At 41.2% G+C, this 20274-nt stretch overlaps 1 protein-coding gene across 1 annotated transcript in view; it reads left to right on the forward strand.

Annotated features, from left to right (window-relative positions):
* Positions 1-20274, forward strand: part of KIF19 (kinesin family member 19) — a 46101-nt gene that overhangs the window by 14602 nt on the left and 11225 nt on the right. Inside the window, exons 3-12 of the mRNA XM_025164676.2 lie at positions 1431-1518; positions 2093-2229; positions 7256-7381; positions 9028-9222; positions 13490-13636; positions 14430-14552; positions 18357-18504; positions 19138-19312; positions 19496-19694; positions 19866-20136. Of these exons, the coding sequence (XP_025020444.2) occupies positions 1431-1518; positions 2093-2229; positions 7256-7381; positions 9028-9222; positions 13490-13636; positions 14430-14552; positions 18357-18504; positions 19138-19312; positions 19496-19694; positions 19866-20136 (1609 nt within the window). The remainder of the gene's footprint in view (positions 1-1430; positions 1519-2092; positions 2230-7255; positions 7382-9027; positions 9223-13489; positions 13637-14429; positions 14553-18356; positions 18505-19137; positions 19313-19495; positions 19695-19865; positions 20137-20274) is intronic.

The following is a 20274-nucleotide window of genomic DNA, read 5'->3' on the forward strand; positions in this document are numbered from 1 at the left end:
AGATAAACAGTTTCTCTCACACACAATTCTGCTACTCCTAAACTCAGCTTTCTGAAGCTGCTTTTCATACAAAATAAGGCAAAGGATGCTAGCCAAATCTATACTGTACTATGTTTGTTTAATTCTAAGATGCTTCTCTAATGCCTATCTCTGCTGCTGCTTGTCTCAGAGGTAATACGAGTGTCTGGTGGGATGGCTGGGACAAATTGTGAGGTCTGTTTCAAACTAATTTGCACAGAGACTGAGTGAGATCCCTGAATGAGATCTGTTCCTCCTCTGCCAGGTGTTACTCATGACTGAGAATTAGAAAGGGGAGCAGAGAAGGAGCTGGTAAGGGGAAGAGTTTTGTGGCATAGAAATGGCTGGAAATACAGAACCCAAATCCCTGGCCTTTTAGATGGATGTGTTCTTGCAACCATTGGTCGTACTTTCTCAGAATGTGTTGGAAGAGGAGACTGAGTTCTCCTTGTTTTATGAGTCATCAGGGCCCACTGTACGTGGAAGTATAGCCACATCAACATGCCATGTTTATTAGACCAAGAAGTTCTTAAAGAAGATAAATGAGCATTTCAAGGGGAGAAGAGCAGACATGTGCAGAGGGGGAGAGAGAACCAAGTCCCTTTTATTTTATTGATTTGGCTCAGGAGCAGAGTTTCAGCTTACTGCCTTTCCAGCCAAAGGGCAGCATGGATAGGTTGCCTTATTTTTACTCAGCAGTTTCATTTCTGTAGATCTAGTTTGTTTTGGTCTGCTTAGCCACCGTCAAGCGCAGAGCAACAAATATGACACATGGAAATGCCCCACGTAGTTGCTCTGCATGGTATGTATGTATGTATGTATGTATGTATGGATGGATGGATGGATGGATGGATGGATGGATGGATGGATGGATGGAAGTATGTATGTATGTATGTATGTGTATGTGTATATATATATATATATATATATATATATATATATATATATATATTTATATTTATATATGGAATGTATATTAAGATATATATATATATATATATATATATCTTAATATACATTCCAGCCATGGGCAGAGTTATTAAATTGCATATTGTGTTTGGCCAGATAGCAAGACAGGAGCAAAGTCAAACAGTGAAGAGCTGCTGGTATAAAGCGGGAAGTATGAGATTCAGGGATATCCATAGTAAGTCAAGTTGGCAATTGTGATTGTGCAGTTGAAGACTCACCTCTGTTATACATGTGTCAGTGTCACACACAGGTACAAATTGGTGGGCCTTCAATCGTGCAGTTGCAATTGCCATCTTGGCTCTTTTGATCCCTCCTGTGGTTGCCTCTGATAAGATCCATTGCTACCCATCCCTTCATATTTAGGGCAATTGCTTCTATTTCTTTCCTGGAAGTAAGTTCTTTCATGTTTTCATCTATTTGTATCTATTCATCTCTCCCTGTAGGAAATGGTCTATCGTGCCACCACTAAAGGGCTCATAGAAGGGATCATCTCTGGCTACAATGCAACTATTTTTGCCTATGGCCCAACTGGTAAGAACATAGCCTCAGTTCTGATTGAAGATGTCTATCTCATTTTCCTATGAGTTGGTGACAACCAAGCTCTGGCTGCTATTGCTGTGGGCTGTTGTAGTCCTACAAGCATGGACTTTGTAGTCCTGGAAGCAGTTGGACTCAGCTCAGAACTGCTGCTTCCTTTGTTGTGATGAATGCGGAGCAACATTCTTTGCATGGGATATAGAAGAGGGTCAAAAGAAAACATATTTGGACCAAGTATTTTGAACTTGTGGCTTTTTTCAAGCATATCTCAATATTGTTTTAAAGCTGAACCACCCATTGATTAATTGCAGGATAATCGGAAGCACAAAACTTTAAATGTTCTTCCTCAGTCCTTGAACAAAGTCATTTGTTCATTTGATCTTTATTCTGTTCCATAATTCCATTCAGAGATTGGCCTATCCCAGAAAGCACATTTTTAGCATCTATCTTGCCAAAAGAACGCAAGGCTCCCTTCAAAGAAAATGTAGTGCCAATTTTGGGTAGCCCCAGGATGGAAATATTCTCCCATTTATCATCCATTTTTCTCATCTTTTCCCTTACATCTCAGGCTGTGGAAAGACCTATACCATGCTTGGCACTGATCATGAGCCTGGCATTTATGTCCAGACACTCAATGACCTCTTCCATGCTATTGAGGAGACAAGCAATGACATGGAATATGAAGTGTCCATGTCCTACCTAGAGGTAGGTCACTTGGAAGGAGCCAGGAAGGAATATGAATGTATGTGAGAGAGACTGAAATTGCTGAATTATCTTTTCAGGAACAGAGAGACAGTTCTCATTTATACAGTGTTTGGTTTCCCAGTTTCTGTGAATTGATACAGAAAAATGTTTTTAACGTGCTCCTAGAGTTTGAGTACTTCCATGTTGTTGTTGTTTTCTCCTGTTAAAAAGGGTAAACTCCTTTTCAGCTTTATTCCTGGTAACACCATGGACATGTTCATGCAGTTTTCTTGCAATTTGGAAGTCGTTTGCCATAGTCATCTTCTGAGATACTTATTCACCTTTCCAGTCTAGTCTACAGCCCCAGAAAGATAATTCTGTCATCTATATATTAACTAGGACTAACCCTCTTCAGCTTCTAAGATCAGGCAAAGTCATTTAATTCTTTTTTTACCATGCACAAAGAGAGGCAATGATAGAAGAAGCTATAAGATGGAAACAGAGGTAGGGGCCTTACACACCCAAGGGACAGGCTTCCCAGTAGCTAGTCTACTGGCATGTATTGAATTCATATTTATTTGCACATTTATGTGTCTCCTCCTATTTTCCCTGAATGGTGAAAGGTTGCATGAGACCCTGCCATTTCTGTCTCCTTGTCTGTCAGATCCTGTCCTCTCCAGTCTTTCCACCTTTATGGCTGATATAGACTTCATATGGTATGTAGAGATAATTTCCATGGCAACCCATCAGGACTCAAGCTAGTATAATATTGACTCACATTAGCAGCCTGGAACAAGCAGCACTCAGCAACAAAACAGGAAAAGCAAGAAGTAGTGGCTGGAAGAAAACCCTGAGCACAGCCAGACTTTCCTGAAGGGACTGAAGGAATCTTTCTCCTCCTCCTAACTCTGTGCAAATGTTTGAAAGTGGAGTGATCATCTTTCCACTTTGCTTCCAGTTTACCTTGGAAATCCAGCTCTTGACAGTCTCTCTCTCTCTCTCTCTCTCTCTCTCTCTCTCTCTCTCTCTCTCTCTCTCTCTCAAATCAACTTTCTTGTGCTTATACCAAAATTAAACCATGGCATTTGTGATTTGGCATACAGCTCATTGCATCAGTCATTTATATATGTCTGCTCCACACTGAATCTAGTGCACATCAGTAGCTGATGTGATTCCAACTGACTTTTTTTCAGCATTTGCAACAGCAGTTCAAATACCAATCCAGGCTTCATTCAGTGCACAGAAGAGGTAGTGGTGGAACTGCCTCATTGTCAGTTAATCTTTTCTATCCAGTAAGCTATTATTGCTGGAATTCCAGGTGTTACAAGTTGGCAATAGGATGTGGGACCTGAATATGAAGATACTTTTTTCCTGTGATTTCGCTTCATAGAGTGTTTAAGCACTGACATTTTGAGCTTTTCCCCACACCTCCAACAAGGTGATTTTCCCTCATCTCTGAGAAGGGAGGGATGTAGGTTAGTTTCTAAACTGCTCCCCCAACAGCAGCCATTTTAGTGGGTCTCTGCAGCAAGGCCAGTGAAGTTGCTGCCTGCACAGAATGCAGTGTGTGTTACTTTCAGTGCAGCTACTCGTTCTCATGGGCTGAAAAGAAGTGCTGCTTTTCATATACAGTAGGAAGAAGCAACCTTTGGGGATTTTCCCATTAAAATCAGCACTTGAATCAGAGCTCTGTGTTTAAAGGGACAAGGAAAAGTGGGGGGAAGTCTTCACACAGCACTTGTTCTCCCTATGCAAGCCCTGTCAGGGCAGGGATCAGTAGGAATAGTGCCTTCACAATGACCTAGCAGAGAGAAGAGAAAAGAAAGCAAGGCTCTGTTGTCTTTGCCAGCCAAACCAGAAACAGCCATGGAGGCCAGATGGCCCCACTCTATGGACAAGTCCTCTCCCTGCCTCAGGCCTGCAAATCAGGACATTCGCAGAGACAGCTTGTTCCATTTTTCCATGGAAAGCACTTCTAGCATCAGCCTGCTTCAACAGCAAGATGGCACCAAGGGAGAGACTCTCTAATGTCCCCTGTCAACATGAGCAGGCCAAAGAAAGCACGTGGAAGAGCCCATAATTGACCCATGTTACTGATAATCACATAAAGTGCTGTAGGGAAGAGCAAGCCACTGAAAAACAGAAGGAACTATTGACCCATAACTGGCTTAGGGGAATCTAAAAGAGGGTAGCCGCTCTACTCTGATTTTATTTCTGGTGCACTTCCTGCCAGGCCCTCAATGCCATGGTGGAATCCCAACCTGAGAAAGGGTTTCTCTCCTTACCTAAACAGTTCTGTTGCCAATATATTCTTTACTCAGTCCTTATATTCTCTTTTTTTAAGCTGCCAATTGTCTTTGGCAGAGTACGGCAATAATGAAAAATAATAATGTGTACATCTGAGTCTGGGACAGAGAGAGGCATTCTCCCCCCCCCCCCAGATGTAGATGGCCCTGGGTCCCCTCCTTGCAGCCCCCAGAGACTTTCTGATCCTCATTTTGAAAATTGGGGGTGTGATTTTTCTGCCATTTTAAAGAAGGAAACAAATTTTGAAAACAAACATTTAAAAACTCTGCCTCTAAACTAACCTCAAGCATTTTCCAGGAATTTCTTCAGTCAGCTCCTAGGAACTGTCCAGTTATTCAGGACAGAGAATTTTGTTCAGCCCAATATGTAGTTGTCCTGTTGATGTGATTTTAATAGCAACACCATACCAAGCTAGTTGTGTGCCTGAAACAGTGCCCAATATGCTAGTTCTCTCTCTCTCTCTGTCTCTGTCTCTCTGAGCTTCAATCCAGCCATTATTCTGACCTGCCTAAGAGCATATCCCGATAGCCAATTTAACATGCTTTCCTCCAGTCTGAGAGGCAGCACAAAGTATGCCAGGTTAAATTTGCTGTGTCCCCATAGCCAATGACTGCTCTACCTCATTAATGATGCATTTCCACTTCTCCCCTGCTGTAGGAAAACCAGGCACCAGTCACTCGCTCTCAGGGAGGGCTGGGGCTGAGGGAAGAGGCAGGTTTCGACCAGTAGGTTGAGCTATCTGTTAGAACCTGATCTGTGGGGAGAATGGGAGCTTTTCAGCTGTCTGCTTTACTAGAAAACCTGCACTCACCCCATGGATCATGTGCTGCAGCTGGTCTGAGACAGCCTCTAGGTAAAGCAGGAAAGACCTGCCTCTTCTGCTTCAACAGGAAGCCCCTACCCACCACACAGATGTTCCATGAATTATCTCTGTCTTCTGCTGTTCGCTTGTTCTGTCTTAGTCGCTTTTGTGTCTCTCTCACTCTCACCTTATCGCTCTGTCCCTCTTCCCATATTCTCTGCTCTCTTGTTCTGGATGAGTCTCTGTGCTCACAGATGGTCTTGTTTAGACAGGAACAAGGTGTCTTCCATGAGGGAGGCATAGTTGGCAGTGGGGTGGAAAAACATGCTTGGTAGATTTTGAAAGTGGGTCTCCAATCCTCTGGATGGTATATGGTGGCTAAGTGGCAGCTGCTTCCTCAGGCCACTTGGGTGCTGAGCGCTGAGACTTTCTCTTTCACCATGCTCCTCAGCTCCCAAGCCATAGTGCCCCTCCTTTCCCCAGTCATACCGAAAAACTCTGGAGCATCCTTCAGCCAGGCCTCAGCCCCACTGCCATTCAGAAAGGTGAGCGCTCCTTTCTTTCCAGAGCTCCTTTCATCCCTCAGTAGCAACTAGCTGAGGCTTATTTTGTGGAGAGGTTTTCCAGTTTACAACCTGCACATTCATGCCAGCTTTAATGCCTCTGTTGACAAGCTTCCTTAATCGTCCCAATTCACACTGTATTCCTATGGTCAACAATGCTTAGGCAAAATATAATTTGCCACTGAAAAGGCAGGCCTTTAGATTATTTTTGCTGGATCATGCTTGCTTTAGATCATGCATGCTGGATTATCACAGCAACAAGAATAGTCATGCCTTTCTTTGATTATTGCAGTGAATCCCTAAATGCAGAATAAATGCCCAACCCAGCTTAATTAGCATATTATTTTCAATTGTCACCATAAAAACTTCAAATTCCTATGTCTGAAGCACAAGTTTGGGTGTCTGCGGCTCATAAACCTATGAACTGTAAATCATTCACCCCTTAGCGCATTCATTCACACATACTTCACTCCAACAGCAGTAAACTCCTCTTTTTTATTAATGCCTTGGTGGGATCATATGGTGAAGTTAAAGGAAATAATATATTTAAGTATTGTTTGCTTAAGTTCACTATTAAAAGAAATTTGTGAAGATTTCATAGTAAGCATAAAACTTACAAGAACCAAAAATAATAAAATACAGAAAGAATATATATGATGCAGATGTAAGAGCAGAATGGCCAACATCTGTTATCTGATGATTCTGCAGCCTTGGCTGGAAAGATGCAAAGAAACTTGAATTTGATGGAAAGTGGAGAAAAGCTATACATTCTGCTGAAAGCACATGCCATTTGTCTAAAAAATAAATTACAGGTGTGAAAGTAGTTAAATAGCAATAGGCCATAGAACTCTCAAAACAAAACTAGGTCAGATTCCTCTCACCTTACCAGATCTTTGCCTAATGGTATCCAATGCCTGATCACTCCTGCTGTCCAAGCCAAAATGAACCTGGAAGGAAGTCACCAGTGATCTGAGAGAAGGTATAGGCCTGCAACAGCCAAAGAAGACCAACAGGAGTTGGGTTGATCTCAGCTTCTGCTGCATCATCACTACAAAGCACTATGTGTGCATATAGTAAAGCTTGTTTCAGGAGAAGATAGAAAATACCATTAGCATTGGAACAGATAAATAATGAAGTTTTCTGGGCTGGGATGAGAGAAAGACAGTGTCCTGAGGACATGTCTTTCAAGATCAGTTAGTGAGACATCTGTGAACCAATATTAGGAGAACATGTGGATATGATCTAAGCATCTAAGAAGACAGTGACCAAGAAACCAATATCTGCCATTCTGAAACCTACTACTGTATAAAATTTTGCCAAGCTGCTTACCATGATCTCCCAGCCCTTGGATATCTTCTCTTGTTCTTTTAATTAGATTTACAATGAGATGATCCGAGACCTACTGAACCCTTCCTTGGGCTACCTGGATCTGCGTGAAGATGCCAAGGGTTTCATCCAAGTGGCCGGAATCACAGAGGTATCAACCATCAATGCTAAGGAGGTAAATAGGAATAAACCCCGCAAAGGACCATAAAGAAACAAGATTCACTGTTGCCAAATGCAGTCCTACAAAATAGTAATCCTAATTATTAATTTAACTTTCTTCAAGAGTCTACCATGGATTTGTCACTATGGATAGCTAGCCTGTTCTGGCTGAACATCCAAATCCAGCCCACTTGGTTTAAACAACTGGCAAGTTTGGTCAAACTAACAGTTTCTAACCCAGTTTTTTGTTTCTCACAATGGTTGAGACTGCATGTCTTTACTGTTAGGAACACTGTCAACCCAGAGCCCCCAGAAAGCATCCTGTTTAATGTGCAATAAATAATCAGAACCTCTTCTTTCTTTTCCCTTTTTAATTCTTATATTGGTATTTCTGTAGCTAAAGATGGGAGCCTCATTTGTTTGTTCTGCCACTTACTGAGATATAAGGCAGGTATTAGGCTGGGGAATACAGCTGAGCTTCATGCTTGTGTTTGGAGGAAGAAAAAGAAGCACAGCTGAGGTAGAACAAATTAAATCTTTTTCACTGAATATTGGTCAAGGGAATTAAAATCAAACCAGTATTCCCTGGCAACTGGTAGCACAGAGACTTTGAAGAACAGACAGCCAAATCATAGGCTTGCTTGTTCAGAAGTCTGTCTCACAAGTGTTAATCCCAAGCAAGTGTGCATAGCTCTGCAGTTTTAACAGATCTGATTACAAAACCACTCCTGCAAGTCTCTTGACCTGGCTTCTCTCCAGTTGAGGAAGATTGTTTCGGGCAGCCTTCTCCAGCCCATTCGAGCTAAAAATGATGGGCATAGTGGTCCAGTATACCACATGGCACCAGGTCAAGGAAAATTGGTTTAGTTAGTATTCACTGGGTAACCAGAAAGAAACAGATTAATATATTATGTGAAGGGATTTTGCAAAGAATTGCTTTCCTCTGCATCTCTCAGCTTGCTCAGTTGCCCATTTTCTTCTGCTTTGAGTCCCCCTGAACTTCCATAATATTCCCTATGCTAAGCCTCAAAGTTCCCTTTTGCCTCTTCCTGGTGATGGTGTCCTGTCTGTGTCTTTCTCCGTCCACAGCTCCCCATCATCCTGTAGATGGAAGTCACTTTGGCTTGAAAAGTTATTACAGTTAGAAGGCCTTGTGGTGAAAGCCAACAGGGGCTTTCCATTAGCAGCTCTTGAATGTGCTACACCATGCCCTGCCCTCACTGATGAAGGGAAAAAGAGGAGTTTCTGTTTCAGAATTGTTCCTTTATGTAATTATCGCTACCAGGCAGTCTGCTGCAGTAAGTCCAGTCAAGGAAGAAGACATAGTTCTTCTTTCTGGAAGGCAGAAAAGACAGGAGACCCTCTGTAATATTGCCTTGTAACTTCACTGAAAATAATATTTCATGAGGTACGAAGGTATGATAACAGTTTGGAAGTAAAATGCATATTCCCAAAGAACACCCACCAATATGTCTGACCTTTTGGTTTTCGTTCACTTGCATGAGGCTCAGAAAGCTTGCAGACCAGACTGAATCTGCTCTTTTGCTCTGTTCTTCCTCCCTCAGGGCATTATTGGAGACACAGAGCTGCCATCAGCTTCCTTAATCTACACGAAATTGTTTTTGTTGAGGCTAGAGTTTTACATTCTTCTTGTCCACATAGATAATGCAGTTGTTGATGAAGGGCAATAAGCAACGGACTCAGGAGCCTACAGCAGCCAACCGAACATCCTCACGTTCCCATGCAGTGCTGCAGGTCACCGTGCGCCAAAAGAGCCGCATCAAAAATATTATGCAGGAGGTGCGCATAGGCCGACTCTTCATGATTGACTTAGCGGGCTCAGAGCGGGCCTCTCAGGTATGGATGTGGAGGGGAAAGGGCCAGTCACCTCAACAGTGAACACACACACATGTACAGATTAAGGGAAGCAGCAAGATAGGAAGTGCCCGAGGAAAGAGTAGGAAGGACCAGAAGCACTGGAACTGAAAAACCTGGTGATAAAACCTCAGTACTATATTTAAACAGACTTTGCAGTGGCATTCTGGAAACTGGCTAACTTCCAATTTGGGGGATGAGTTTGCATGATTACTTTGCTTAAAATCCTATAAGTAGAATAATTTTATTAATAGATGTTTTATTGGCAGTAATATATTCTATCTCTGTTTTACAAGACTGAAGGGGTAAGCCTGTTCCAAGGGGTTTATTCTAAAACATAGACACAAAAAATGGAGGACAGGAGGGAAATGGAAAAACACATTTAACTAGGAAATTGGTGATAATTACAGTTATATGCACTCAATTACAGGAAGTGAATTTGGTGAAGAGAGTTGTTTCAAAAGGTATTCATCCTGATTTCAGTTGTCAGTGAGAGAAAGTATGAAGTAAAAATCAGTGTAAGAACAGCTCTTTAAAGAATGATAGAGTAGTTGGACTGTGACCAACCAAGAAGCTCACCAGGATGGTCTTGGCCCAGAGACTTAACTTATCTTGTGAAGACAATCAAAGAAGCAATTCTTATGCACACTATCCCAAGGACTCTGAAGGAGGACAGGATGCATATATGAAGCATCCATTCTTCTCAATTTTATTTGCATTGAGGTTATCAAGACAGCCTCCATTCCACATAGTTCCACGGCTGTGTATTGGGGAAAAAACAGCCATCTCTATTCTGTAAAAAGATACTGGTAACAGAAATGGGAATAATAATCCAAATATTATTGTACTCCTAGCATTCCTTATCTCTGTTCCACAGAGGACCTCATTTCCTTTCTATAGAGCTAATAAAACATTACAAGCCTTCCTTATTTCCAATCCCCATTTCAAGGGTGCTATTTAGATGGTAGAATGCAGATATAATGCAATTATATATTATATTAATTATATTAGATATAATGCAATTATAATTAATATTATAATATTAATATAATTAATATAATTAATGGCTAGCCCCATAGAGGCCTTGCTGTCTTCAGCCCCAGATCCTTCATCTTCTTGGACTCTCTTCTTTTTTAATAATATTTTAAAATTTTTAACGTTTTATGGATTTATATGTATTTATGGTTTTAATGTTTTGTGTGAGCCGCCCAGAGTCCCCCATTGGGGGGAGATGGGCAGGGGAGAAATTTAATAAATAAATAAATAAATAAATAAATAAATAAATAAAATTATAATATATTAGTTATATTACATATAATGCAGTTAGAAGACACTTGGTTGAGATTTAAGAATTCTCATAGATAAGAATCCAGCATCCCACTGAGGCCAGCCTGGTTATTCTAGAAAGATTACAAGGAGACTATAAAGGTAGTAGTCCTTACTTGTGTGTCCTAGTGTCTAATACTCAGCCTTTAATACAGACAGTTCCTTTAAATTTACATGACTACCAGCTTATGGCCACTGGGGTCCTTATGGAGTAAACAGGGGAGCAGTAGAGCTGTAAGATAATATTAAGGTAAGTATTTAATGTTTTTAACCCCAGAAACCTAATCCATCTCCAGTCTAGATTGTGTCAGCTACCTTTTGTGGGAGTTAGTAGCTTGCCCAGAAGATGTCCTTTCATCAGTTTGGCATAGAGCAAGCCAAATCCCTTGGAATTGTTTTTCCCACCTGCCACTGGTGCTGCTTCAGCCAATTCTACATCCAGTCCTTAAAATGAGTCTCCCTCCAAACAAAGTATCTCCTGAACTGAGTTTCTATCAGCATCTCTAACCAGGGCAGCAACCACAAAGAGGAATGAAAGATAAGATTATTGAGTTCTCAGTGCTTTCTAAGCTTGATTGTTTTCTTGCAGACATTCCATTGCCAGGCTAGGTAACATCATCAGTGCAAGGGAGAGTGGGGTTTTATGGCTGTTTACATATAGTAGCTTGCCCTGCCAGTCTTGGTGGGGGTGTGGCTTCTTCCTTGCTGGTTCCCTGATTAGGATGTTGTTTCCTCCCTGATTGTAGTCAAAGATAAGGTAAAGAATAATAGATGCTGTATAGAAAGCCAGGAAGCTCAATCCTTGTGCCAGTAGAGGTCTGTTGGGGTTCAACCCTTTAACCTTCGTCCATCCAAATACTTGAATCAGATTGAAATAACCAAATATAGACTATGATATTAGCATAATTTAATGTTTTGCCTACAGCTGGATTAGTAAAGAGGTATAACAAAATTATTTTTAAGTAATGGCTTTGCCCATGCAGAACTGGTCATGTTGAAAACACTGCTCATTTTCTTTTATACTGTCCCTTTTATCAGGATATTTGTGCATGCTATTTGACACCATTAACAGAAAATTATCCAGGCCACCCAGGTATTTATCATCTGATAGAATTAATACATTCTCTCTGAATGTTGCTAAATAGTGTTATATTGCTTGCAGATATCAGAAGGGAATACCTGCATGATTATTTGCAAGAACATAGTATCCTAATATTTTATAGCCACCATTTTTTTATTATTCTGTATTTTAGTTTATTAGTTGGTCACTAACTGTAACAAAGTATTCATATTTTATTGTTAGTATTTTTGTTGCATCATGGCATAAATATTAGGATAACAGATTCCTTTTAGGTTTAATTATTTGGATTAATCTTACTGATTTTATAGATTAAATGTTCATAATTCTGTTTTCTTTTATTACTACATTCATAGTTGCATGGATTCCTTATTAAATCTTTCTATATTTTACTTTGCTATTCATTGGTCATTGACTGAAATAAAGTTTCTCTCTTTTTCTCTCTCCCTGATTGTTTATCTGGTGCTGTTTCCTGCTTCCCTGGGTATTGGCTGCTGGATTGGATGTGTTCTAGGCTGTTTCCTTCCTTCCTAGGCTTTTGATTGTGTCTTTTAAATGATATGTAAATGGATTTATCTCTATGTGTCTATTGATGGCTGATTTGTCCGAATGCCAAGCTTCTAAGAATTCCCTAGGATTTTTGGATTTGGCTTGATCAAACATGTTAAGTTTCCTAATTGAAACTGTGATTGAGTCTGTCCATGTGTTGCGAGATTAGGGAGTTTTTGTTACATTTTCTGATTGCCAGTTGGTGTTCATGGATGCAATCTGCCAGTCTTCTACCCATCTGTCCTACATAGCGGCTGTTAGTACCATTTAAAAGGCACAAGGAAGGAAACAAACAGCCTAGAACACATCCTCTCTAGCAACCAATACCCAAATAAAAAGGAAACCACACCAGATAAACTATCAGGGAGGAAACAATATCCTAATCAAGGAACCATCAAAGACAAAGCCGTACCCCCATCAAGATGACCGGGGCAAACTGTTATATGTAAACAGTCAGCAAACCCCATTGTCCCTCACACTGATGATATTACCTAGCCTGGTGGTGAAACATCTGTAAGAAAGCAACCAAGGTCAGAGAGCACCTAGAATCCAACAGTTGAACCCTGAGCTACATGTATTCTTTTATTGGAAAGAAAAGGTTGGGTTACAGTCATGTAGAAAAAGACAATCTTTCCTTGAAAGAAGAAAAAAAAATCCAGAGAATTAACCAGGCTTATTATGAAATTTGCTATCAGTACAGAGCCTCTAATGGTCCAGTCCTCTGGGGACACCTTGGAGTCACAGTCATACATTCAGATCTTAACAATATTGCCATTATGGATGCAGTCCAATTTATCTAGCACTGATACTCCATCTAAATGACCAGTTTGAAATTGGAATTACTAATGAAACTGTATTGGGACTGAGAACTTGCTAGAATATCTGTACCTCTCTTCAGTGAATGCAGCCTTACCTGTGCTAAAGCGCATACAGGAATAAGTGTGGATCATATAAAAGTGTCATTCTTTAGTCTTTAAAGAAAAGCCAAATACTCTTTGCTTTTCTCCTTATGGGAATATCATTAATAATATAGTTTCTGACCAGTATTTGGATCAAGACCTTCTTTGCGTCATTCTCTTCCTCCTTTAGCTCACCATATTTCATATTAAATCAGGAACTTAATCTGGTTCCAGATAAGGTCTATTTTCCATCTATTTTTCCTTTGGTGAATGACAGGGAAAGTATATTCCAAGCTGACCTCAGAATTAAGAAAGAAAAATAGGACTTGCCTCAAGTGGTCTTTGCTGGAACAGCAATTTCATTCTCATGTCCATTCTACTTTTTCCTCCTCCATAGACGCAGAATCGTGGACAGCGGATGAAGGAGGGAGCTCACATCAACCGGTCTCTGCTGGCTCTTGGCAATTGCATCAATGCTCTCAGTGACAGGACAGGTGTCAAATACGTTAATTACCGGGACAGCAAGCTTACCCGCCTTCTAAAGGTAGACTGTGCCTTTGGGCAGGGTTGGCAAAGAAGCAGAGGGTGTGAATAGTCTAATTGAAACTATGTATTTTCCAAAGGTAGGCAAAACAGAGTAGAGAGGCTTGTGGGAGATGTATTTTGTGTCAATATGTGTTTAAATGTAGTACTCCTAAAAGTGGAATGAAATATTACAATGAACAAAATGTCAATCCGGTTTGTTTTGTTCTGTCATAATTTTGGTACAGCCTGCTTTCTTCTGATGTAGAGCAGAGAAAAGGAAACATGTATCATTATCTACTGCTGGCAGGAAATATCATTTAAACTGTACCTGAGGCAGGTGGGGAGGGGTGATGATATGGTGGACCTATGCAACACAAGGCAAGTACTTATCTACTGTACAGTATAGACATGATGGGTCAGGCTGCAGTTTCAGGACCTTGGAGAGTTCCAAGCAGATAACTGTCTGCAACTTGAGAGCTCAAATTAAAACTTTTATCTTTCTTGATCCAGACACACAAAGAGTCCATAGGTGAGAGCTGAATATTCAAATGCCTAGTATGAAGAGAATGGTTCCCTAAGCAAATTTGGCTTAAAAGATGTGTGCTGAGGATCCTGCTTTGATGGGATTGGGCTTGAAGGAAGGCTTCTGGCTGATCAGATTGGTTTTGGTATTAGAGCTTGGATTTAGAATCATCATGGCCTACCTGATGTATTTGGTTCCTCCTTTTTTGCAGAGTTCTGACTGCTGCTGAAGTCTGGTTTGGTTTCCTGACACCTGTATTCAGTCCTGTGGTTTCATTTTCTATTCCCAGGACTCTCTAGGTGGGAACAGCCGTACAGTGATGATTGCTCACATCAGCCCTGCTAGTAGTGCCTTTGAGGAGTCACGCAGCACTTTGACCTATGCTGAGCGTGCCAAGAATATCCGCACCACGGTAGGATTCTGCATTCCTGGGATTTTATTCCTCCTCCTGCTTGTCTAGAATTCTGACTCTTGGAGGTTATTCAGATAGTACAAGTTGTTCCATTTGAATCCAGCCAGTTCTCCAGGCCTCCAGATCAAAACATTAATTAGTTTAACCTTACCATCACCATATTTTCTGATAAGTGCAAGGGCTGGATCTGGCAAGGCAGGAATCAGAGCTGGGCACACCAGTATGTAAACATTGAACAGATGCCTTCCAATCACAAAGGTAGGAAATTAATGGGCAGATTTGAACAGATTCAATTTTAGGCAGAAGGAAAAGGCCTACAATTGAAATCCTGGAACAGATATATACGTTGAACTTGATTCCTGTGTTCTGCAATTGGCAGATCTTATATATGTGGCTTCTATCTTATCTGTGATAAAGCATCTAGCTGTGTTGGGTCAGTGAACTTTTGCTGTAAGCAAGTTCCTGAATGGGGGTTGAGAATTTGGAGTCAAGATTTATTGCCATGATATGAAGTCAGAAAGTAGCCACAGAAACTAGGTGTTTCGTATAGATTCCTGTAGAGTGGCCACAATGAAAGGGAAGCCAATCTCGCAGCTTTTTTCCCTTCCCATTAATCCGCTTGACAGAAGTCAATCTGTCTTTATTTGCTCCTGAACGCAGTACCAATGATGTTGGTGGGTTTTCAGTTATGGAATCCTATCTCAGTTGCCCTACAAAAGCTGCACTGGATACCAGTTTGTTTCTGGGCTCATTTCAAGTTGGTTTTGGTGGTCACTTTTTATGAGTTTAGGATACCACCATGTATTTCAGTCTGTCAACTAGATAGGTGATATCTGATACATAAATGATATCCACAATGTGGAAAAGTAATTGCTAATTCAGTCAGTTAAAGAACTATGTGATAACTTCATTAATAATCAGGGAAGATTTAGGTGAGCCCTGACTTATATAAATCTCACAAGCTTTGGCTTTTCCCATTACAGTGAATTTCTCGATATACAGATTCCAGACATATGTATTTCTAAAGATTTAATTACAGACAAAAGTATTTCTAAAGATTTTTGTTAAAAAAAAATTTAATTGAGACCTATTACCTCTGGAAAATATTACAAATAAGCAATTTCTAATGGACTGGGGTTCCACCAATGAACAGAGACAAGGTCTTGAAATGGAGATTTGGAACAATAGTGACTCTTCCCAAGAGTGGCCATCATATTAAAATTGCTCAAAGAGTGCAGCATAAAATTGTTCAGGAAGTCAAAAAGACAAACAACATCTAGGGATCTGTAGGCCTCTCTCACCTTGGTTAAAATAAGAGTAATGATTCTACCATCAAAAAAGCACTGAGTAAAAATGGGGCTCGAAGAAGAGTAGGAAGGCTGAAGCCGTTGTTCACTAAGAACAATCCTGATGCTCATCTCAGATTTGCCAAAAGCACCTGGGTGAACTCCATAGTTCTGCAGGAATGTTGTATGGATAGATTGAGTCAAAAGAGGAATTTTTCAGATTACAGAGGTATTGTCCTGCCTGATAGAATCCAAATGCTGCATTCCACAATAAGATCCCCATACCACCTCTCAATCACAGAAGTGGTAGTGTCACGTTTTGGCGGGGTTTTTTGCTGCCTCAGGACCTGGACAATTTGCCATCATTAAAGAAAACGAATTCTGCTTTGTATCAGATAATTCTATAGGAGAAAATCAGACCATATGCATATCAACTGACATTGGAGCTCAGATGGCTCATGAGGCAAAAACACAATTCAAACATACAAGAAAATTAATGAGAAAAAAAATTAAGAATAAATTCAGTATTCTGGAGTGGCCAAGTCAAAGTCCATGCCTAATCTTATGGAAGCGTTGTGACAGAACTTAGAAGTTCATTTTAGAAAATCCTCAATTATTATAGAGTTGAAGCAGTTCATCCTGTGGGAATGGGCCAAAATTTTACACAGTGATGTGAGAGACTGATCACCAGTTATAGGAAGCATTTCATTGAAGTTATGTGCAGCTAAAAGTGATACAGCATTACTGAAAGTAACAAGATGATTTTTTTTACACTGACACATTGTTGGATTACTTTATGAAATCAATGAAACAAGCACCAAACCTTAGTATTACTTATTTATTCAGATTTCCTTTAGTTGTTGGTAGGACCCACACAAAGCTCTGATAGCATTTAGTGGCAAAGATATCCAAAATTCAGAAAAAAATGAAAAGGGGCAAATATTTTTTTCACAAACTGTAAATTGCAGGCAGAGAATGCTCCTTCTCCCAATAAACCTAGGTCCCTGAGAAACTGAGATGACTGGAGATGTTCATAGTAACCTAGTCCTTAGCTGTTTACGGTATTATAGACTTGTATCAACATTTTGAGTCTGTATCCAGTTCAGGTCTTTTAATGCAAAGGTATTATGTGTGCCGTGAAGCATCCCAGTCAGTGATCTAGCTTACTTACTACTTATAGCTTCTGTTCCAGTTTCAAGAGCAACCCCATCTACGTCATCCATGGAGAGGAAAGGTGTCAAAATCTACAAGATTTTGTTGTGATCCAAACCTTGCTCTGTTTCTCTATGTCTGCAACATCAGCATTGTACAAAAGGGATAGGGCTTGGATCATGACTCTGCAACCACCATCTTGTAGATCTTGACCCACCTATAGACATTGCTGAACCTCACATAAAATTATATTGCAATAATCCAGTTTTGAGGCTGCTAATACGTGACTCACTGTAGCAGCACTAGCCCTGTCCAAGAATGGATGCACCAGCCAAAGCTGATAACAGGCTACTATCATAGTGCTTAAGCACCAGTTTATATTATACATGGCCTCTCCTGACTGAAATATAAAAAAGAAATAGAGCTGAGTTTTATCTGTATATTAGTGACACCTCTTTCCTAATCTCCTAACAACCAACAAATAAACATGAAATAGCTTTGAATACATGGCAGTACCTTGAGGCATTCTGCAGCAAGACTTTTAGGGGTCAACCTGCAGTCTTTCAATGGCTTTCTTTGGAATCCTCCCCGTGACCTGAGCAGAAACTCTTTGTGACAGTGCCCTGTCCATGGAGCTGATTGAGGAGGATGTCAACAAAAATCTGGTGGAGAAGCTCTTCTCTATGCTCAGATTCAGGTGCAATGAGAGAAAAAGGGCCTGCTCATTATTAGAACCAGATTACAGAATTATTTGCCCCATGAGGCTCGGTTGGCCCCTTCTTGCCTTTTCACCAGATGGTAGAAAGTCTTGATTCTGCCTGGGTTTACTTAATCAAACAATTGATTTTCTAACCAATGTTTTTATGTTATACACTGATCCTGACACTTGCACCATTACTATTTTATGGTACATTAGTATTTGAAAAGCATCAGTCCTATAAAGTAGACCACACTAAGAAACAGCGTGCAGACCTAAAATTACTTTTATTAAAACAACTATAGCAACAGAATCTTGTGAGTCTGAATGTGCTTCCTTGTGTGTATCTTCATGAGAATTAAGAAGTTGGCGGGGAGGGGGATGGCTGTCTGAGATGCTTTCATAACTCACTTTCTTAGCCTGGGCTTAAGTCTCGTTTATCTGATTGTTGCCTTGGTAATGGAACTTCTCTCTATCCTTCAAGGTCATCCTCTTTACTCACTACAAAAAGATATTTAATTGTTGTAAGACTCTGGATTATTGATCCTTATATAATTAACTAGTCTTGGATGTTGCAGTCTCCTTGCGCTCCCAACATCCATTCTGTATCCCTCTCTCTCTCCCCCTCCCTCCCTCCCTCCCTCTCTCTCTCTCTCTCGTGCCTGACAGGTGAAGCGCAACCATTTTAACGTCTCCTACCACATTGCTCAGTACACAAGTATCATTGCTGACCTCCATCGTGAAATTCACCGGCTACAATGCAAGATTGAACAACAGGAGCCCCGTCCAATGCGGCCAGACATCCGGAGTATTCAAGGTAGGCTGAGTTGCTGCTGTAGCATGAAGATGGCTGTGTAGGGGATTCCTGGAAGATAAGGTACTCCACACCATGGTTATGCATTACCTTTAGTATTAGGAGTGATATGCCTCTGTATAATATCTAATTGCTAAGGAACATTAGCAAGGGGTGTCATTGCTCACATCCTGCTTGTAATTTTCCTTATTAATACTTACTTGGCCACCATGAGAAACAGGATGCTAAAAGATGCAGGGCTATGGCCTGATCCAGCACAGTTTAGTTTAAATTCTTAGATTACATGTCCTTCAAACATTCCAGAAATCTGCCTGCCATAGTGTCTTGACACCTGTAGAAAAGGAAGAAAGGGAATGTGTATATGTGTGTGCTTGCATACATGTGTTATGGATTGGGTAGACTTGATATCCCTGCCTTACAGATTAAAAAGGATCTCACTGATTGATAGATTTGATGACGTGCTGAAAGTTTTGTAGAGGCAGGATGTAGGTAATAAGGTAGCAAGCATGGCTGAAATACAAGGGTCATGGAGCAAGGGGAGCAAAACTTGGCTATTCTTTAGCTTCTCTCTCTCAGCACTTGGACTGGATTTCCCATATATATCAGTTGCACTTCTTTTCTCCACCTGTTGTACAGCTGAAGTACAGCTCCGTGGGAATCCCTTTGAGAGACAGGAGATAGATCAGCTCAGGGAGCAGCTGATTAGCACTTTTCGGGAGCAGATGGATGTGCGGCGCCACCTCATGGAGTTGGAGAACAATTACATGGAGATACAGATTGAGAGCTCTCGCCATCTCCTCACCATTGCTGAGTAAGCAGAGAGTCAAGAGCAAGCAGGACACATTCCTAGGATCTTCATTGTGCAGTTCACTGTTTTCCATCAGCTTACTTTGAGAGCTTAGGCTAGATGTGCCAGGTGCCTGTCATTTGCTGGCTCTTGACTGTGATGCATTCCTTCAACCTTTCTTCCTTCCCCTCTTCCCCCACTTTTCAGCTGGGAACAGGAGAAGACCCATCGAGCCCAAAAGTGGAGAGAGGAACAAAGAAAAGAGAGTTACAACAAAGATGAAAATGAGAAGGACTCTGACACTGGGGATGATCTCTCAGATGTGCCAGAGCCACAAGAAGTGGTAGCAGCTCGGGAACACATCACTACTCTCCTGGGGGAGCAGGATAAACTTCATAAGCAGAAGGTGTCAAAAGCCGGTGGGGTGAAAAGGATGTTAGCTAAAGGAAGGGAGGGAAGGGAGCAGGGAGGTTGCAGTCTTTATAGAGTGGAGCAGACTGCAGTCAGCAATACTCCTCTCCTCCAGCATCTATGGCTTTCACTGGCTCTGTGACTCTGTGCCTCTTCTCTGTGCCAGGCAGAGCTGGAAAAGCGCTTCTGGGAAGTATGGCAGCGTGGGCACCGGTTAGAGGAGGCCTTGCCATGGTGCATCAGCTCAGAAGAGCAGAGAGAAGTTCTGAGTTTGCTGTGTAAGGTACACGAACTGGAAGTGGAGGATACAGCCATACAGTCAAGTACGCTTCTCAAGGACAACTTCATCCGTCATCAGGAGCGAGCTGTGCGTCGCTTTGAGCGTTATCGCAGCCTCTGCCACCGCATCATCCAAGAACAACGACAGATCATTCATGGTATAGCCACCTATGTTGCCCAGTGCAGACCAATTTTTCCCAGCCTGGTGCCCTCCAGTGGTGTTGGGTTTTAATTCCCAGAATTCCAAAGCAGTATAGCCAAAGCTACCTGGGACTTCTGGATTTGAAGTCCATTAC

Source organism: Python bivittatus, unplaced genomic scaffold (genome assembly GCF_059951505.1).
Source record: "Python bivittatus isolate LINGU-HERP-01145 unplaced genomic scaffold, Pbiv_v1 ctg000220_np1212, whole genome shotgun sequence".
NCBI lineage: Eukaryota > Metazoa > Chordata > Lepidosauria > Squamata > Pythonidae > Python > Python bivittatus.